General features: G+C 48.5%; 1 protein-coding gene across 6 annotated transcripts in view; it reads left to right on the top strand.

Annotated features, from left to right (window-relative positions):
• Nucleotides 1-14,312, top strand: part of LOC112224099 (retinoic acid receptor alpha) — a 247,855-nt gene extending 233,543 nt beyond the window's left edge. For 4 of the 6 annotated variants that reach the window (XM_042305890.1, XM_042305891.1, XM_042305892.1 and 1 more), the window contains 6 exons: nucleotides 740-856; nucleotides 5,689-5,849; nucleotides 10,901-11,077; nucleotides 11,457-11,661; nucleotides 12,862-13,020; nucleotides 13,341-14,312. In XM_042305890.1, coding sequence (XP_042161824.1) covers nucleotides 740-856; nucleotides 5,689-5,849; nucleotides 10,901-11,077; nucleotides 11,457-11,661; nucleotides 12,862-13,020; nucleotides 13,341-13,543 — 1,022 coding nt within the window. In that variant the 3' untranslated portion in view covers nucleotides 13,544-14,312. The remainder of the gene's footprint in view (nucleotides 1-739; nucleotides 857-5,688; nucleotides 5,850-10,900; nucleotides 11,078-11,456; nucleotides 11,662-12,861; nucleotides 13,021-13,340) is intronic. The other 2 variants (XM_024387405.2, XM_024387404.2) reach the window with 1 other exon arrangement.
• Nucleotides 14,313-14,621: the final 309 nt, after the last annotated feature.

The following is a 14,621-nucleotide window of genomic DNA, read 5'->3' as shown; positions in this document are numbered from 1 at the left end:
ACAGAGAGAGAGAGAGATATGGGTTACTATGGAAAGACAGAGAGAGAGAGATGTGGGTTACTATGGAAAGACAGAGAGAGAGAGAGATGTGGGTTACTATGGAAAGACTATGGAGAGAGAGAGTGAGAGAGAGATGTGGGTTACTATGGAAAGACAGAGAGAGAGAGAGAGAGAGAGAGAGAGAGTGAGAGAGAGATGTGGGTTACTATGGAAAGACAGAGACCCCGAGTGGTGTCAAGGAAAGGCAGGGCTGGTAAATGCTCTTCTTCAATGTCAATGTTGACCTTTTTTCTCTTCTTCTTAGGCGTTGAGACTCTGACAAACCTGCTGGTGATTACTGTATGCCTGTAGAATGTTGAGTTGATTTATGTTATGAAGTTGGGGGGGGTTGTATTTGGTTTCTAACTAAGTGAGCCAGATGTACTACATGTTATTCCGTTTGTATGATATCTGTTGTCTACCGGTGAATTTGTGTGTAGAATATAGTCTGTGTACGACAGAGAATGTGCCCATTCAAGTTGTAGGATTTGTTGAGTTGTGTTTTGAATTTAATTATCAACATTCAGGTTATATGATGGTTCATTTCAGTATACATGACCCCATCCTGCCAGCATGAACTTTTCCCCCTGTGTTACTGTGGTAGGTTGGGGGTGGCTTTACTGCACTAGGGGGAGCCCTGTGTTCGTTACTTTGTGCCCTGTCGAGGGGGTAAACCTGTGCCCCTCCTTTGTCGCCTCAGCTCCTCGCACCAGCTCCAAAGGCGGGATGGTGTTGGGCCCCCAGCCGCCGCCCCCACCATTGGAGACCGGGAGGGGACAGACTGGGGGGCCAGGGGCGGACAGGGCAGCTCCCCCGGGTAAGCAGCCACCCCCCCTCCTCCCCCAACCCCCCTTTCCTCTGTCCCCTCTTCCCTCCATCCCTCATCCCCTGTTTTCATCTCCCGTGCTGTGCCCTAGCATCTCCGGCATGTATGAGAGGAAGAGGAGGGTAGGAGCGGGAGGGAGAACGAGTTTCATCGTTGTTCCACCGCTACAGAGCAGCGAGAGAGAGAGGCAGGCAGGGGAACGTTGACATTTTTATCTTTCCATTGAATTTAATCTGTGTGACGGACGACCTGTCGCAGTTTTCATTTTCCTCCCTCAAATTATCCGTCTGTCTGCCGGCCCCGTCTCTCTTTCTCGTACATACAGGCGTATACATACGTGCACACATGCACATATTCATACAGATTCATGCAGACACATTGTCAAAAATAGCCTTCTGTATTATGAAATCTACTATTGATTGATGGGAGTCTGTGTATTGCTTCTAGCATACCGCACACAATACAATACTGTTTGCTACAATGAAGATACTGCTAGTATTTGGTTCATATCAGTGGGCAAGACCTTGCTACACGCTCATACCGTTTGAGAATGCTAGATGTAATCCCTCATAGATCAGACAAAGGATTCACGTAGACACTATTCACGGTTTACACACACACACACACACACACACACACACACACACACACAAAACAATGCGGATGGTTGTTGTATTTCTCCTCCTCGCTAGCCCTGCTATGGATCTCCTGCCAGTTATTGCACGCGGCAATTCTCCATGACTGATCGCGAGTCCCGGCTAATGGTTCTTTAATGACTGCATTAAATTGTGTTGTGCGGCTTATGATTGCAGTGCCAATTTGTCAGCACGGGTAATGTCTCTGCGTTAAGGATGCCCTACTTTTATTTAGGAATGAATTTAACGTCTCCAGCGGACCCCTAATGGCGGTGGGGCCGCTGAGTCACTTTGACAGCCACAGAGAGCAGGGGGGAGGGCCCGAGACACTCTCTCTCACACACATGGCGGTGGGGCCGCTGAGTCACTGTGACAGCCACAGAGAGCAGGGGGGAGGGCCCGAGACACTCTCTCTCACACACATGGCGGTTGGGCCGCTGAGTCACTGTGACAGCCACAGAGAGCAGGGGGAGGGCCCGAGACACTCTCTCTCACACACATGGCGGTGGGGCCGCTGAGTCACTGTGACAGCCACAGAGAGCAGGGGGAGGGCCCGAGACACTCTCTCTCACACACATGGCGGTGGGGCCGCTGAGTCACTGTGACAGCCACAGAGAGCAGGGGGAGGGCCCGAGACACTCTCTCTCACACACATGGCGGTGGGGCCGCTGAGTCACTGTGACAGCCACAGAGAGCAGGGGGAGGGCCCGAGACACTCTCTCTCACACACATGGCGGTGGGGCCGCTGAGTCACTGTGACAGCCACAGAGAGCAGGGGGAGGGCCCGAGACACTCTCTCTCACACACATGGCGGTGGGGCCGCTGAGTCACTGTGACAGCCACAGAGAGCAGGGGGAGGGCCCGAGACACTCTCTCTCACACACATGGCGGTGGGGCCGCTGAGTCACTGTGACAGCCACAGAGAGCAGGGGGAGGGCCCGAGACACTCTCTCTCACACACATGGCGGTGGGGCCGCTGAGTCACTGTGACAGCCACAGAGAGCAGGGGGAGGGCCCGAGACACTCTCTCTCACACACATGGCGGTGGGGCCGCTGAGTCACTGTGACAGCCACAGAGAGCAGGGGGAGGGCCCGAGACACTCTCTCTCACACACATGGCGGTGGGGCCGCTGAGTCACTGTGACAGCCACAGAGAGCAGGGGGAGGGCCCGAGACACTCTCTCTCACACACATGGCGGTGGGGCCGCTGAGTCACTGTGACAGCCACAGAGAGCAGGGGGAGGGCCCGAGACACTCTCTCTCACACACATGGCGGTGGGGCCGCTGAGTCACTGTGACAGCCACAGAGAGCAGGGGGAGGGCCCGAGACACTCTCTCTCACACACATGGCGGTGGGGCCGCTGAGTCACTGTGACAGCCACAGAGAGCAGGGGGGGAGGGCCCGAGACACTCTCTCTCACACACATGGCGGTGGGGCCGCTGAGTCACTGTGACAGCCACAGAGAGCAGGGGGAGGGCCCGAGACACTCTCTCTCACACACATGGCGGTGGGGCCGCTGAGTCACTGTGACAGCCACAGAGAGCAGGGGGAGGGCCCGAGACACTCTCTCTCACACACATGGCGGTGGGGCCGCTGAGTCACTGTGACAGCCACAGAGAGCAGGGGGAGGGCCCGAGACACTCTCTCTCACACACATGGCGGTGGGGCCGCTGAGTCACTGTGACAGCCACAGAGAGCAGGGGGAGGGCCCGAGACACTCTCTCTCACACACATGGCGGTGGGGCCGCTGAGTCACTGTGACAGCCACAGAGAGCAGGGGGAGGGCCCGAGACACTCTCTCTCACACACATGGCGGTGGGGCCGCTGAGTCACTGTGACAGCCACAGAGAGCAGGGGGAGGGCCCGAGACACTCTCTCTCACACACATGGCGGTGGGGCCGCTGAGTCACTGTGACAGCCACAGAGAGCAGGGGGAGGGCCCGAGACACTCTCTCTCACACACATGGCGGTGGGGCCGCTGAGTCACTGTGACAGCCACAGAGAGCAGGGGGAGGGCCCGAGACACTCTCTCTCACACACATGGCGGTGGGGCCGCTGAGTCACTGTGACAGCCACAGAGAGCAGGGGGAGGGCCCGAGACACTCTCTCTCACACACATGGCGGTGGGGCCGCTGAGTCACTGTGACAGCCACAGAGAGCAGGGGGAGGGCCCGAGACACTCTCTCTCACACACATGGCGGTGGGGCCGCTGAGTCACTGTGACAGCCACAGAGAGCAGGGGGAGGGCCCGAGACACTCTCTCTCACACACATGGCGGTGGGGCCGCTGAGTCACTGTGACAGCCACAGAGAGCAGGGGGAGGGCCCGAGACACTCTCTCTCACACACATGGCGGTGGGGCCGCTGAGTCTGTGACAGCCACAGAGAGCAGGGGGAGGGCCCGAGACACTCTCTCTCACACACATGGCGGTGGGGCCGCTGAGTCACTGTGACAGCCACAGAGAGCAGGGGGAGGGCCCGAGACACTCTCTCTCACACATGGCGGTGGGGCCGCTGAGTCACTGTGACAGCCACAGAGAGCAGGGGGGAGGGCCCGAGACACTCTCTCTCACACACATGCACACACATTGTCACATCACTTGGAATTCACCTGGCAGTTCCTATAAAGGTGAATGGACTTTGTGGTAAAGACATAGCATTTGGCAATGCATAGCTGTGTAGATGTAAAGAAAGTGCTTTACTTAACAGCTTTTTTTTTAAGGCTAATTTCATCTGCAGTCCCTTGGGTCTTAGTGATGTGAGGGTGAGCTTACTTAGCAAAGCAAAGGTTCTGCTGTTGTGTAATGTTTGACTCCTAGACTTGAAGCTCTCCTGTCTCTCTAAGTAATCCAAGGGAGGGAGGCCTGTCTGTGAACTGATTAATGAGCGTTGTCCCTGTATGGTGAATCCCTCTCTGGCTGGCCCTGGGCCAGTCCCCCCCCGTCAGATGTTGCCCTTAGACAGACACTAATCTATGGTAAGTTTTGTGTGCCCTTCTAATGGTTAAAGGTTAGGATTTGGACAAGGGGAAGCTGATCCAAGATCTGTAAGGGTAACCTCTGGGTCGAGATCTGGGGCCGCTGGGTCTGCACAGAACACCACTACTAACTGGGGCTACAGCTGGTGACTGGAGAGAGAGAGAGGGAGGAGAGAAGAGAGAAACAAAAACACAGGGAAGAGCTATCAGATAACATGTGACGCTTGGAGAGAGCGAGCGGGACACGGACAGTGGGAGCAAGCTAGCGAGTGAGGATTAGACAAGAGCAAGAGAGGAATGTGTAACAGCAAGAACGAAAGAAAGAAAGAAAGAGAGTGAGAGTGAGAGTGAATGCTGGAGGGGGTTGTGCAGCGTGCGGGCTGTGGGCTCAGCCGAGCCCTTTAAACCATTACTGCCTGGATATTTGTCATATTATGTTATTAGATTAGCCGGAGCCTCTAATGAAAGCAGTAGCAATTCATCAGCATTACGTACAACCTTATCCGCCAACGCTATTTATCACCTAAACTGCCCCCACTGCCCCCCTTCACCCCCTGGCTTTCCAGTGCTTAAAACAGCGACCCCTGGTGTGTTTGTCATTTCGGGAGTAAGTGTAGCTACATTTGCGGAGGGAATGGCATTTCTCCAGCTTTCCTTTTGGATTATTCCAGGGCTTTTCCTCAGTAATATCGCTCTCCCCCCTTCACTGACCTCTCATGGTCGTTTATCTTCCCAGCTGGGATCAGAGCTGGAATGTGTTGCTTCTTAGCAACAGTGGCCCTTGCAGCTTTTTGTTCTCAACTTAATCATCCTCTTCCATCGTGTACCTGTCCTGCTAGCTAGCCTACCTACACTACCTCCTGCTCTTGCCCTTTTGCTACCTCTAGTTTATATCTCAGTCCCCTCTTGGTTTCGGTTTAGATACCCACGCAATTTGAATAACGTTCCACGATTTGTTTCCCCAACACAAGTGAAGTCCTGGGTGCTTCACCAACACTGATGGTCTTGCCGTTTGATTTAAGTTTTCCTTCTGTCATTGATATCAGAATTGCTTTCTAGTTTAGGCGGGAAATGCAGTATCCTTCCTAGACTGTTTGTAAAGCACCCTTTTCAACAAACCTTTTTATTGTTTATTTAACTTCTACATTCCACTACTAAATATCCTCCCTGTATCTAAACCCTGCTTCTCTTCCTTCTCTCTCTCCCGTCAGCGGTGAGGAACGACCGGAACAAGAAGAAGAAGGATGAGAAGAAGCCGGAGAGCACAGAGAGCTACGTGCTGAGCACTGAGACGGAGCAGATGATCAACAGGGTCAGCAAGGCGCATAAGGAGACTTTCCCTTCGCTCTGCCAGCTGGGCAAATACACTACGGTGAGCACCACAATACTGTATATATGTGTTTGTACATATACAATCTTATAGACAAACCAGTGCAGCGAATTCACTCATCTGTTGTTTGATGTTGTAGCCCTTTCCTGCAGTCTCATGACCTAGTGGCCTCATGGGTGGAATGTTATTCATATTTTTCATGATTCATAAAACAATCTAGTCTTTCTATGTCAAACGGTTTTGTTATTTCAGTCTTCTGTTATATATATATAAAGTGTAATATTGGCATGCAAACTCAAAATGGAATACATTTCAACTCTATATCTGACATGATACAAGTGTCGTTGTCTTTTTTTAAACATTTTTGCAAAAGTTTTAAAAAATAAACTGATATCACATTCACATACAGTTGAAGTCAGAAGTTTACATACACTTAGGTTGGAGTCATTAAAACTCGTTTTTCAACCACTCCACAAATTTCTTTTATTAATCAAATCCAAATCAAATCATATCAAATGTATTTGTCACATACACATGGTTAGCAGATGTTAATGCGAGTGTAGCGAAATGCTTGTGCTTCTAGTTCCGACAATGCAGTAATACAAACGAGTAATCTAACTAACAATTCCAAAACTACTACCTCATACACACACAAGTGTAAAGGGATAAAGAATATGTACATAAAGATATATGAATGAGTGATGGTACAGAACGGCATAGGCAAGATGCAGTAGATGGTATCTAGTACAGTATATACATATGAGATGAATAATGTAGGGTATGTAAACATTATATTAAGTAGCATTGTTTAAAGTGGCTAGTGATATATTTTACCACAATTCCCATTATTAAAGTGGCTGGAATTGAGTCAGTGTGTTGGCAGCAGCCACTCAATGTTAGTGGTGGCTGTTTAACAGTCTGATTGCCTTGAGATAGAAGCTGTTTTTCAGTCTCTCAGTCCCAGCTTTGATGCACCTGTACTGACCTCGCCTTCTGGATGATAGCGGGGTGAACAGATAGTGGTTCGGGTGGTTGTTGTCCTTGATGATCTTTATGTCCTTCCTGTGACATCGGGTGGTGTAGGTGTCCTGGAGGGCAGGTAGTTTGCCCCCGGTGATGCGTTGTGCAGACCTCACTACCCTCTGGAGAGCCTTACGGTTGTGGGCGGAGCAGTTGCCGTACCAGGCGGTGACTTAATCCTGTCGGGCTGTATCATTTTTCCAACAATTGTTTACAGACAGATTATTTCACTTATAATTCACTGTATCACAATTCCAGTGGGTCAGAAGTTTACACAAATTAAGTTGACTGTGCCTTTAAACAGCTTGGAAAATTCCAGACAATAATGTCATGGCTTTAGAAGCTTCTGATTGGCTAATTGACATAATTTGAGTCAATTGGAGGTGTACCTGTGGATGTATTTCAAGGCCTACCTTCAAATTCAGTGCCTCTTTGCTTGACATCATGGGAAAATCAAAAGAAATCAGCCAAGACCTCAGAACAACAATTATAGACCTCCACAAGTCTGGTTCATCCTTGGGAGCAATTTCCAAATGCCTGAAGGTACCATGTTCACCTGTACAAACAATAGTATGCAAGTAGAAACACCATGGGACCACACAGCCGTCATACTGCTCAGGAGGAGATGCGTTCTGTCTCCTAGAGATGAACGTACTTTGGTGCAAAAAATGCAAATCAATCCCAGAACAACAGCAAAGGACCTACAGCTGCAACATCGAGAGCATGGTTGCATCACAGCCTGGTACGGCAATTGCTCGGCCTCCGACCGAAAGGCACATCAGAGGGTAGTGCGTACGGCCCAGTACATCACTGGGGCAAAGCTGCCTGCCATCCAGGACCTCTACACCAGGTGGTGTCAGAGGAAGGCCCTAAAAATGTCAGAGGAAGACCCCAGCCACCCCAGTCATAGACTGTTATCTCTACTACCGCATGTCAAGCAGTACAGGAGTGCCAAGTCTAGGACAAAAAGGCTTCTCAACAGTTCTTACCCCCAAGCCACAAGACTCCTGAACAGGTAATCAAATGGCTACCTGGACTATTTGCATTGTGTGCCCCCCCTTTTACGCTGCTGCTACTCTCTGTTTATCATATATGCATAGTCACTTAACTATACATTCATTTACATACTACCTCAATTGGGCCGACCAACCAGTGCTCCCGCACATTGGCTAACCGGGCTATCTGCATTGTGTCCCACCACCCGCCAACCCCTCTTTTTACGCTACTGCTACTCTCTGTTCATCATATATGCATAGTCACTTTAACAATACCTACATGTACATACTACCTCAATAAGCCTGACTAACCGGTGTCTGTATAGAGCCTTGCCACTCTTTTTTCAAATGTCTTTTTACTGTTGTTTTATTTCTTTACTTTACTACACACACAAACACACACACCTTTTTTTCGCACCAATAGTTAGAGCCTGTAAGTAAGCATTTCACCTGTTGTATTCAGCGCACGTGACAAATAAACTTTGATTTGATTTGAAGATGCTGGAGTCAACGAGTACAAAAGTATCTCTATCCACAGTAAAACGAGTCCTATATTGCCATAACCTGGCCGCTCAGAAAGGAAGAAGCCACTGCTCCAAAGCCACCATAAAAAAAGCCAGACTATGGTTTGCAACTGCACATGGGGACAAAGATCGTACTTTGTGGAGAAATGTCCTCTGGTCTGATGAAACAAAAATAGAACTGTTTGGCCGTAATGACCATCGTTATGTTTGAAGGAAAAAGGGGGAGGCTTGCCAGCCGAAGATCACCATTCCAACCGTGAAGCACGGGGGTGGCAGCATCATGTTGCGTGGGTGCTTTGCTGCAGGAGGGACTGGTGCACTTCACAAAATAGATGGCATCATGAGGTAGGAAAATGATGTGGATATATTGAAGCAACATCTCAAGACATCAGTCAGGAAATTAAAGCTTGGTCGCAAATGGGTCTTCCAAATGGACATTGACCCCAAGCATACTTCCGAAGTTGTGGCTTAAGGACAACAACATCAAGGTATTGGAGTGGCCATCACAAAACCCTGACCTCAATTCTATAGAACATTTGTTGGCTGGACTGAAAAAGCATGTGTGAGCAAGGAGGCCTACAAACCTGACTCAGTGACACCAGCTCTGTCAGGAGAAATAGGCCAAAATTGTGGGACGCTTGTGGAAGGCTACCCGAAATGTTTGACCCAAGTTAAACAATTTATAGGCAATGCTACCAGATACTCACTTCTGACCCACTGGGAATGTGATGAAAGAAAAAAAAGGTAGAAGTTGAAATATATTAGTGTCTCTACTATTTTTCTGACATTTCACATTAAAATAAAGTGGTGATCCTAACTGACCTAAGACAGGAAATTTGTAATAGGATTAAATGTCAGCAATTGTGAAAAACTTGAGTTAAATGTATTTAGCTAAGGTGTATGTAAACTTCTGACTTCCACTGTAATTATTCATGCCCTTTACTCTGTACTCTGTTGAAGCACCTTTGGCAGTGATTACACCCTTGAGTCTTCTCGGGTATGATGCTACAAGCTTGGCACACCTGTATTTGGGGAGTTTCTCCCATTATTCTCTGCAGATCCTCTCAAGCTCTGTCAGGTTGGATGGGGAGCGTTGCTGCGCAGCTATTTTCAGGTCCCGCCCAAGATGCTCAATCCGGTTCATGTCCGGGCTATGGCTGGGCCACTCAAGGACGCTCAGAAACTTGTCCCAAAGCCATTCCTGCGTTGTCTTGTCTGTGTGCTTAGGGTCATTGTCCTGTTGGAAGGTGAACCTTCACCGCAGTCTCAGGTCCTGTGCGCTCTGGAGCAGGTTTTCATCAAGGATCTCTCTGTACTTTGCTCTGTTCATCTTTCCCTGGATCCTGACTAGTCTCCTAGTCCCTGCCGTTGAAAACATCCCCACAGCATGATGCTTCCACCACCATGCTTCACCGTAGAGATGGTGCCAGGTTTCCTCCAGACGTGACACTTTTTGCATTCAGGCAAAAGAGTTCAATTTTTAGTTTCATCAGACCAGAGAATCTAGTTTCTCATGGTCTGAGAGTCTTTAGGAACCTTTTGGTAAACTCCAAGTGGGCTGTCGTGCCTTTTACTGAGGAGTGGCTTCTGTCTGGCAACTCTACCATAAATGCCTGATTTTGTGGAGTGCTGCTGAGATTGTTGTCCTTCTGGAAGGTTCTCCCATCTCCACAGAGAAACTCTGGAGCTCTGTCAGAGTGACCATCGACTTCTTGGTCACCTACCTGACCAAGGCCCTTCTCCCCCGATTGCTCAGTTTGGCCAGGCGGTCAGCTCTAGGAAGAGTCTTGGTGGTTATAAACTTCTTCCATTTAAGAATGATGGGGGCCACTGTGTTCTTGGAGGCCTTCAATGCTGCAGACATTTTTTGGTACCCTTCCCCAGATCTGTGCCTCGACACAATCCTGTCTCTGAGCGCTATGGACAATTCCTTCAACCTCAGGGCTTGGTTTTTGCTCTGACATGCACTGTCAACTGTGGGCCCTTATATAGACAGGTGTGTGCCTTTCCAAATCATTGTCCAATCAATTGAATTTACCACAGGTGGACACCAATCAAGTTGTTGAAACATCTCAAGGATGATCAATGGAAACGGGATGCACCTGAGCTCAATTTTGAGTCTCATAGCAAAGCAATACTTAAATAAATAAGGTATTTTTTTGTTTTTGCTTTGTAATTATGGGGTATTGTGTGTAGATTGATGACATTTTTTATTTAATCCATTTTAGAATAAGGCTGTAACGTAGCAAAATGTTAAGTGGTCTGAATACTTTCCAAAGGCATTGTATTATTTTGTTTAAGACTAGAAAGAAACACTCTGTGTGACCCTGATTTAGCCCACTGCAGTAAAAGGCTTACCGAATGATTCTTCAAAGTGTTGTTTAAGTATTGCTTCAGAACCTTATTGGTGCTGCTACCTTTTATTCTCATATCCAGAGTACATGTATTTGATTTGTTTTGTAAAACATGTCTGTGTGGAGCCTTAAATGTAACACTTCGTCCAATAAAGACTTGTTAGCACTCAAACTCTAACTAGTCCCTCTCTCTCGTTCAGAGTAACAGCTCGGAGAGGCGTGTGGCTCTGGACGTGGACCTGTGGGACAAGTTCAGTGAGCTGTCCACCAAGTGTATCATCAAGACGGTGGAGTTCGCCAAGCAGCTTCCTGGCTTCACCACGCTCACCATCGCTGACCAGATCACCCTGCTCAAGGCCGCCTGTCTGGACATACTGGTAAGGACCGCCTTTGGTTCACTCTGCTAATGGTGGTCTGGAACAAATTCCTGCGCACCATCTCAGATCGCTCTTCAGGGTCAGGTTTGAGTCGCTCACCAACACTGGTCCTGGTCCATCTGAGGGTGGACTACCGGCATTTGTTCCAGCATTAAAACACCATATCACCTTAATTAGTTGAAACTAATGTATTAGTGCTGGGGTGGTGTAAAAACCTGCACACCATCTAGTTGTTCAGGCCCAGGAAAAATGAGTGGTGACCACTGTTATTATATAACATCTGATCATAGGATTGCTGACGTGTCAGCTACTTATCGATTCATCCCTGTGCTATTGCATGATTGGCCCACACATTAGATTTGTTGACATGCTCCTTCAGATTCTGCGGATCTGCACGCGCTACACGCCGGAGCAGGACACCATGACGTTCTCTGATGGCCTGACGCTAAACCGCACCCAGATGCACAATGCCGGCTTCGGACCGCTCACCGACCTGGTGTTCGCCTTCGCCAACCAGCTCCTCCCCCTGGAGATGGATGATGCTGAGACGGGGCTGCTCAGCGCCATCTGTCTGCTGTGTGGAGGTACTGCGGCTGTTTGGACTTACCCTATACTACTGCATACACACACGCACCCATACACAGTGATTGAAGCTGATAATGACATTGTGTCCAGGTAGGGTAGGGGTTAATCTGCCTCATCTTCATTTGGCTGTGAAGGTGTCTCCGTCTTAAACAAATAGGTCTGGCCACATCTCTTCTCATTAAAGGCCACTAACACTATCGTATTCCAGCATTCACACATTGGACAGGCCCAAAACTAGGAATGTAGACCAGTGCTGTATCTTGAGAACCATTTAGTGGTTAAACCTCTAGAGTCTAAGCCGAGGGGGTTCCAAGCTAACATATGGAGTTGTTTTAAGATGGTCATATCAAGGATCATTTATCTATTTGATTTAGAATTTTAAGACCCCTTAAGGTATCAAAGAAATATAGGATTATTATTATTATTTGATGAAACATTGAATTTGGCATTACTGCTATTATCCAATAGAAACACATTGAATAACAGATTCACTACATGCAACAATAGATGGTCCAACAAATAAATGTAAAGAAAGTTAGTTCTGAAGTGTCTGTCCAATATCTGAGAGATATAAGAAACATCAGGGAATTATGACATGTATTCATCCCCTGATTATAGGCACTAAACAATATCCCATTTTTTAAACTGGTCCCAGGGGACCTGCAGAAGAGTCTTGTGAGGCTGGGGGTGTCCTAATGTGAGTCTCAGCTGTCCACAGAGGGGTCATATTAGTGTGTAGGCCAAACCGTTCAGTCTCAGCTGTCCACAGAGGGGTCATATTAGTGTGTAGGCCAAACTATTCAGTCTCAGCTGTCCACAGAGGGGTCATATTGGTGTGTAGGCCAAACCGTTCAGACGCTACACACGTTTTCACGAGAAGACTGATTTTGGGGATTTTCTCGTGGTCTGACAGACACCGCTCCATCTCTGCCACCTTTCACCGCAGATACGGCGGATGATTCGATTTTCCACAGGGCCGTGGAAATTGTAGGCTAAGGGTTAATAGTAAAAACGTTACAATGTGTACTTAGACATTCTCAGTATTGACCTACCTGGCGATAGTTCAGGAGGTGTAGCTAATCTGGTAATGTCGTGCAAATATGATGAACCGCAATTGTAGAATACAGCTTAGTGTGAGCTCTGTTTTATTACGTTCCACCTGACTGAACACACCCGGTATTGTGTTTGGCTGTGTGTAGATCGGCAGGACCTGGAGCAGGCAGACAAGGTGGACGTACTACAGGAGCCCCTACTGGAGGCTCTGAAGATCTACGTGAGGAAGAGGAGGCCTCACAAACCACACATGTTCCCAAAGATGCTGATGAAAATCACCGACCTGAGGAGCATTAGCGCCAAAGGTGAGAGGCAGTCCGAGACATCGATCTACACACAGCTGTGGATCAGTCATATACTTCTGTGTCAATTAGCCTTATGTGATATTTTCTACTATGTATCGCAATTAAGGTGCTTACTTTGCAATGTTCATGAATGTTTAAACTGTCCATAAAGGTAAAGGTCTACATGATCTATTCTGTCATTGCAAATGTATTGTAGATCCAAGTCAAATGTGACTAATTCATAAAGGGGTTGAATGCCCACAACAGACTAACACCGTATATTGGTCCTCCTACCTAATCGATGCCTTCCTCTTCCCCTCTGTCCCCCCACCCTTCCTCAGGAGCTGAGCGTGTCATCACCCTGAAGATGGAGATCCCGGGCTCCATGCCCCCACTCATCCAGGAGATGCTGGAGAACTCTGAGGGTCTGGAGAGCGGGGCCACGGGCACCCGGACCAGCGGAGCTCCCCCAGGCAGCTGCAGCCCCAGCCTGTCCCCCAGCTCTGCCCAAAGCAGCCCCAGCCCCACCACACAGTCGCCGTAGCAAGCCCTCCTTTTTCCTCATTCACTTCAATCTCCCTGTGGTTTGGGGGGTCCTCGCTGGACACAGAGACCGGCGTGCTCTTCAAGTGTTCCTCCCCCCGTGTGACACACCCTGCTCCTCCCCCTCAAAGACACTGTCTGGAAAATGGCGTAAAGGTGGCGGCAGGATTTCTCTGAATGACCATACTGTGGAACACTGCTGACATCTCCTCTGTCCGTTGCCTCCTCCACAATCACCTCTCCCCACCTCTACCTGAAAGACTGAGGGGAGGAACAGGAAGGAGCAGTCAGAGTTGTGAACACGTCCACTCAGAGAGGCTGGCCGGAAATGGGGACAGACAAACGGACAGGACAAGCAGAGAGACTAACACCAGACACTTTTTGCGTTTCTCAGAGGAGGACTGCAGGCATGGACTTGTCAAAGAAGACCACACAAAAAGACTGGGTCTTTCTACTTTTCCAACTTGGAAAAACAGATTTCGTACAAAAGATATATAAATATATATAGAAAAGTAAGGAACTATTGTGATTGACTTGTACATGATGGAATAACAGGTTTGAGAAGGTTCATTTTTGTTGATTAAATGCTCTTATATTCCTCCACTGTTTTAATTGTTTCATACTCATGAGAGTATCAAAAGAAAAATGTTCCATTGTTTTATCACATACCAATGTTCTAATTAACAAAAGTCAAGAAGTTGAAATTGCTTTTTCAATTTACAGACAGACAGACAGACAGACAGACAGACAGACAGACAGACAGACAGACAGACAGACAGACAGACAGACAGACAGACAGACAGACAGACAGACAGACAGACAGACAGACAGACAGACAGACAGACAGACAGAGCAATTTACAGACAGACAGACAGACAGACAGACAGACAGACAGACAGAGACAGACAGAGACAGACAGACAGACAGACAGACAGACAGACAGACAGACAGACAGACAGACAGACAGACAGACAGACAGACAGACAGACAGACAGACAGACAGACAGACAGACAGACAGACAGACAGACAGACAGACAGACAGACAGACAGAGACAGACAGACAGACAGACAGACAGAG

Source organism: Oncorhynchus tshawytscha, linkage group LG25, assembly GCF_018296145.1.
Source record: "Oncorhynchus tshawytscha isolate Ot180627B linkage group LG25, Otsh_v2.0, whole genome shotgun sequence".
NCBI classification, from domain to species: Eukaryota; Metazoa; Chordata; class Actinopteri; order Salmoniformes; family Salmonidae; genus Oncorhynchus; species Oncorhynchus tshawytscha.
The sequence above is the reverse complement of the archived record's forward strand: the minus strand, read 5'-3'. Positions and strand labels throughout refer to the sequence as shown.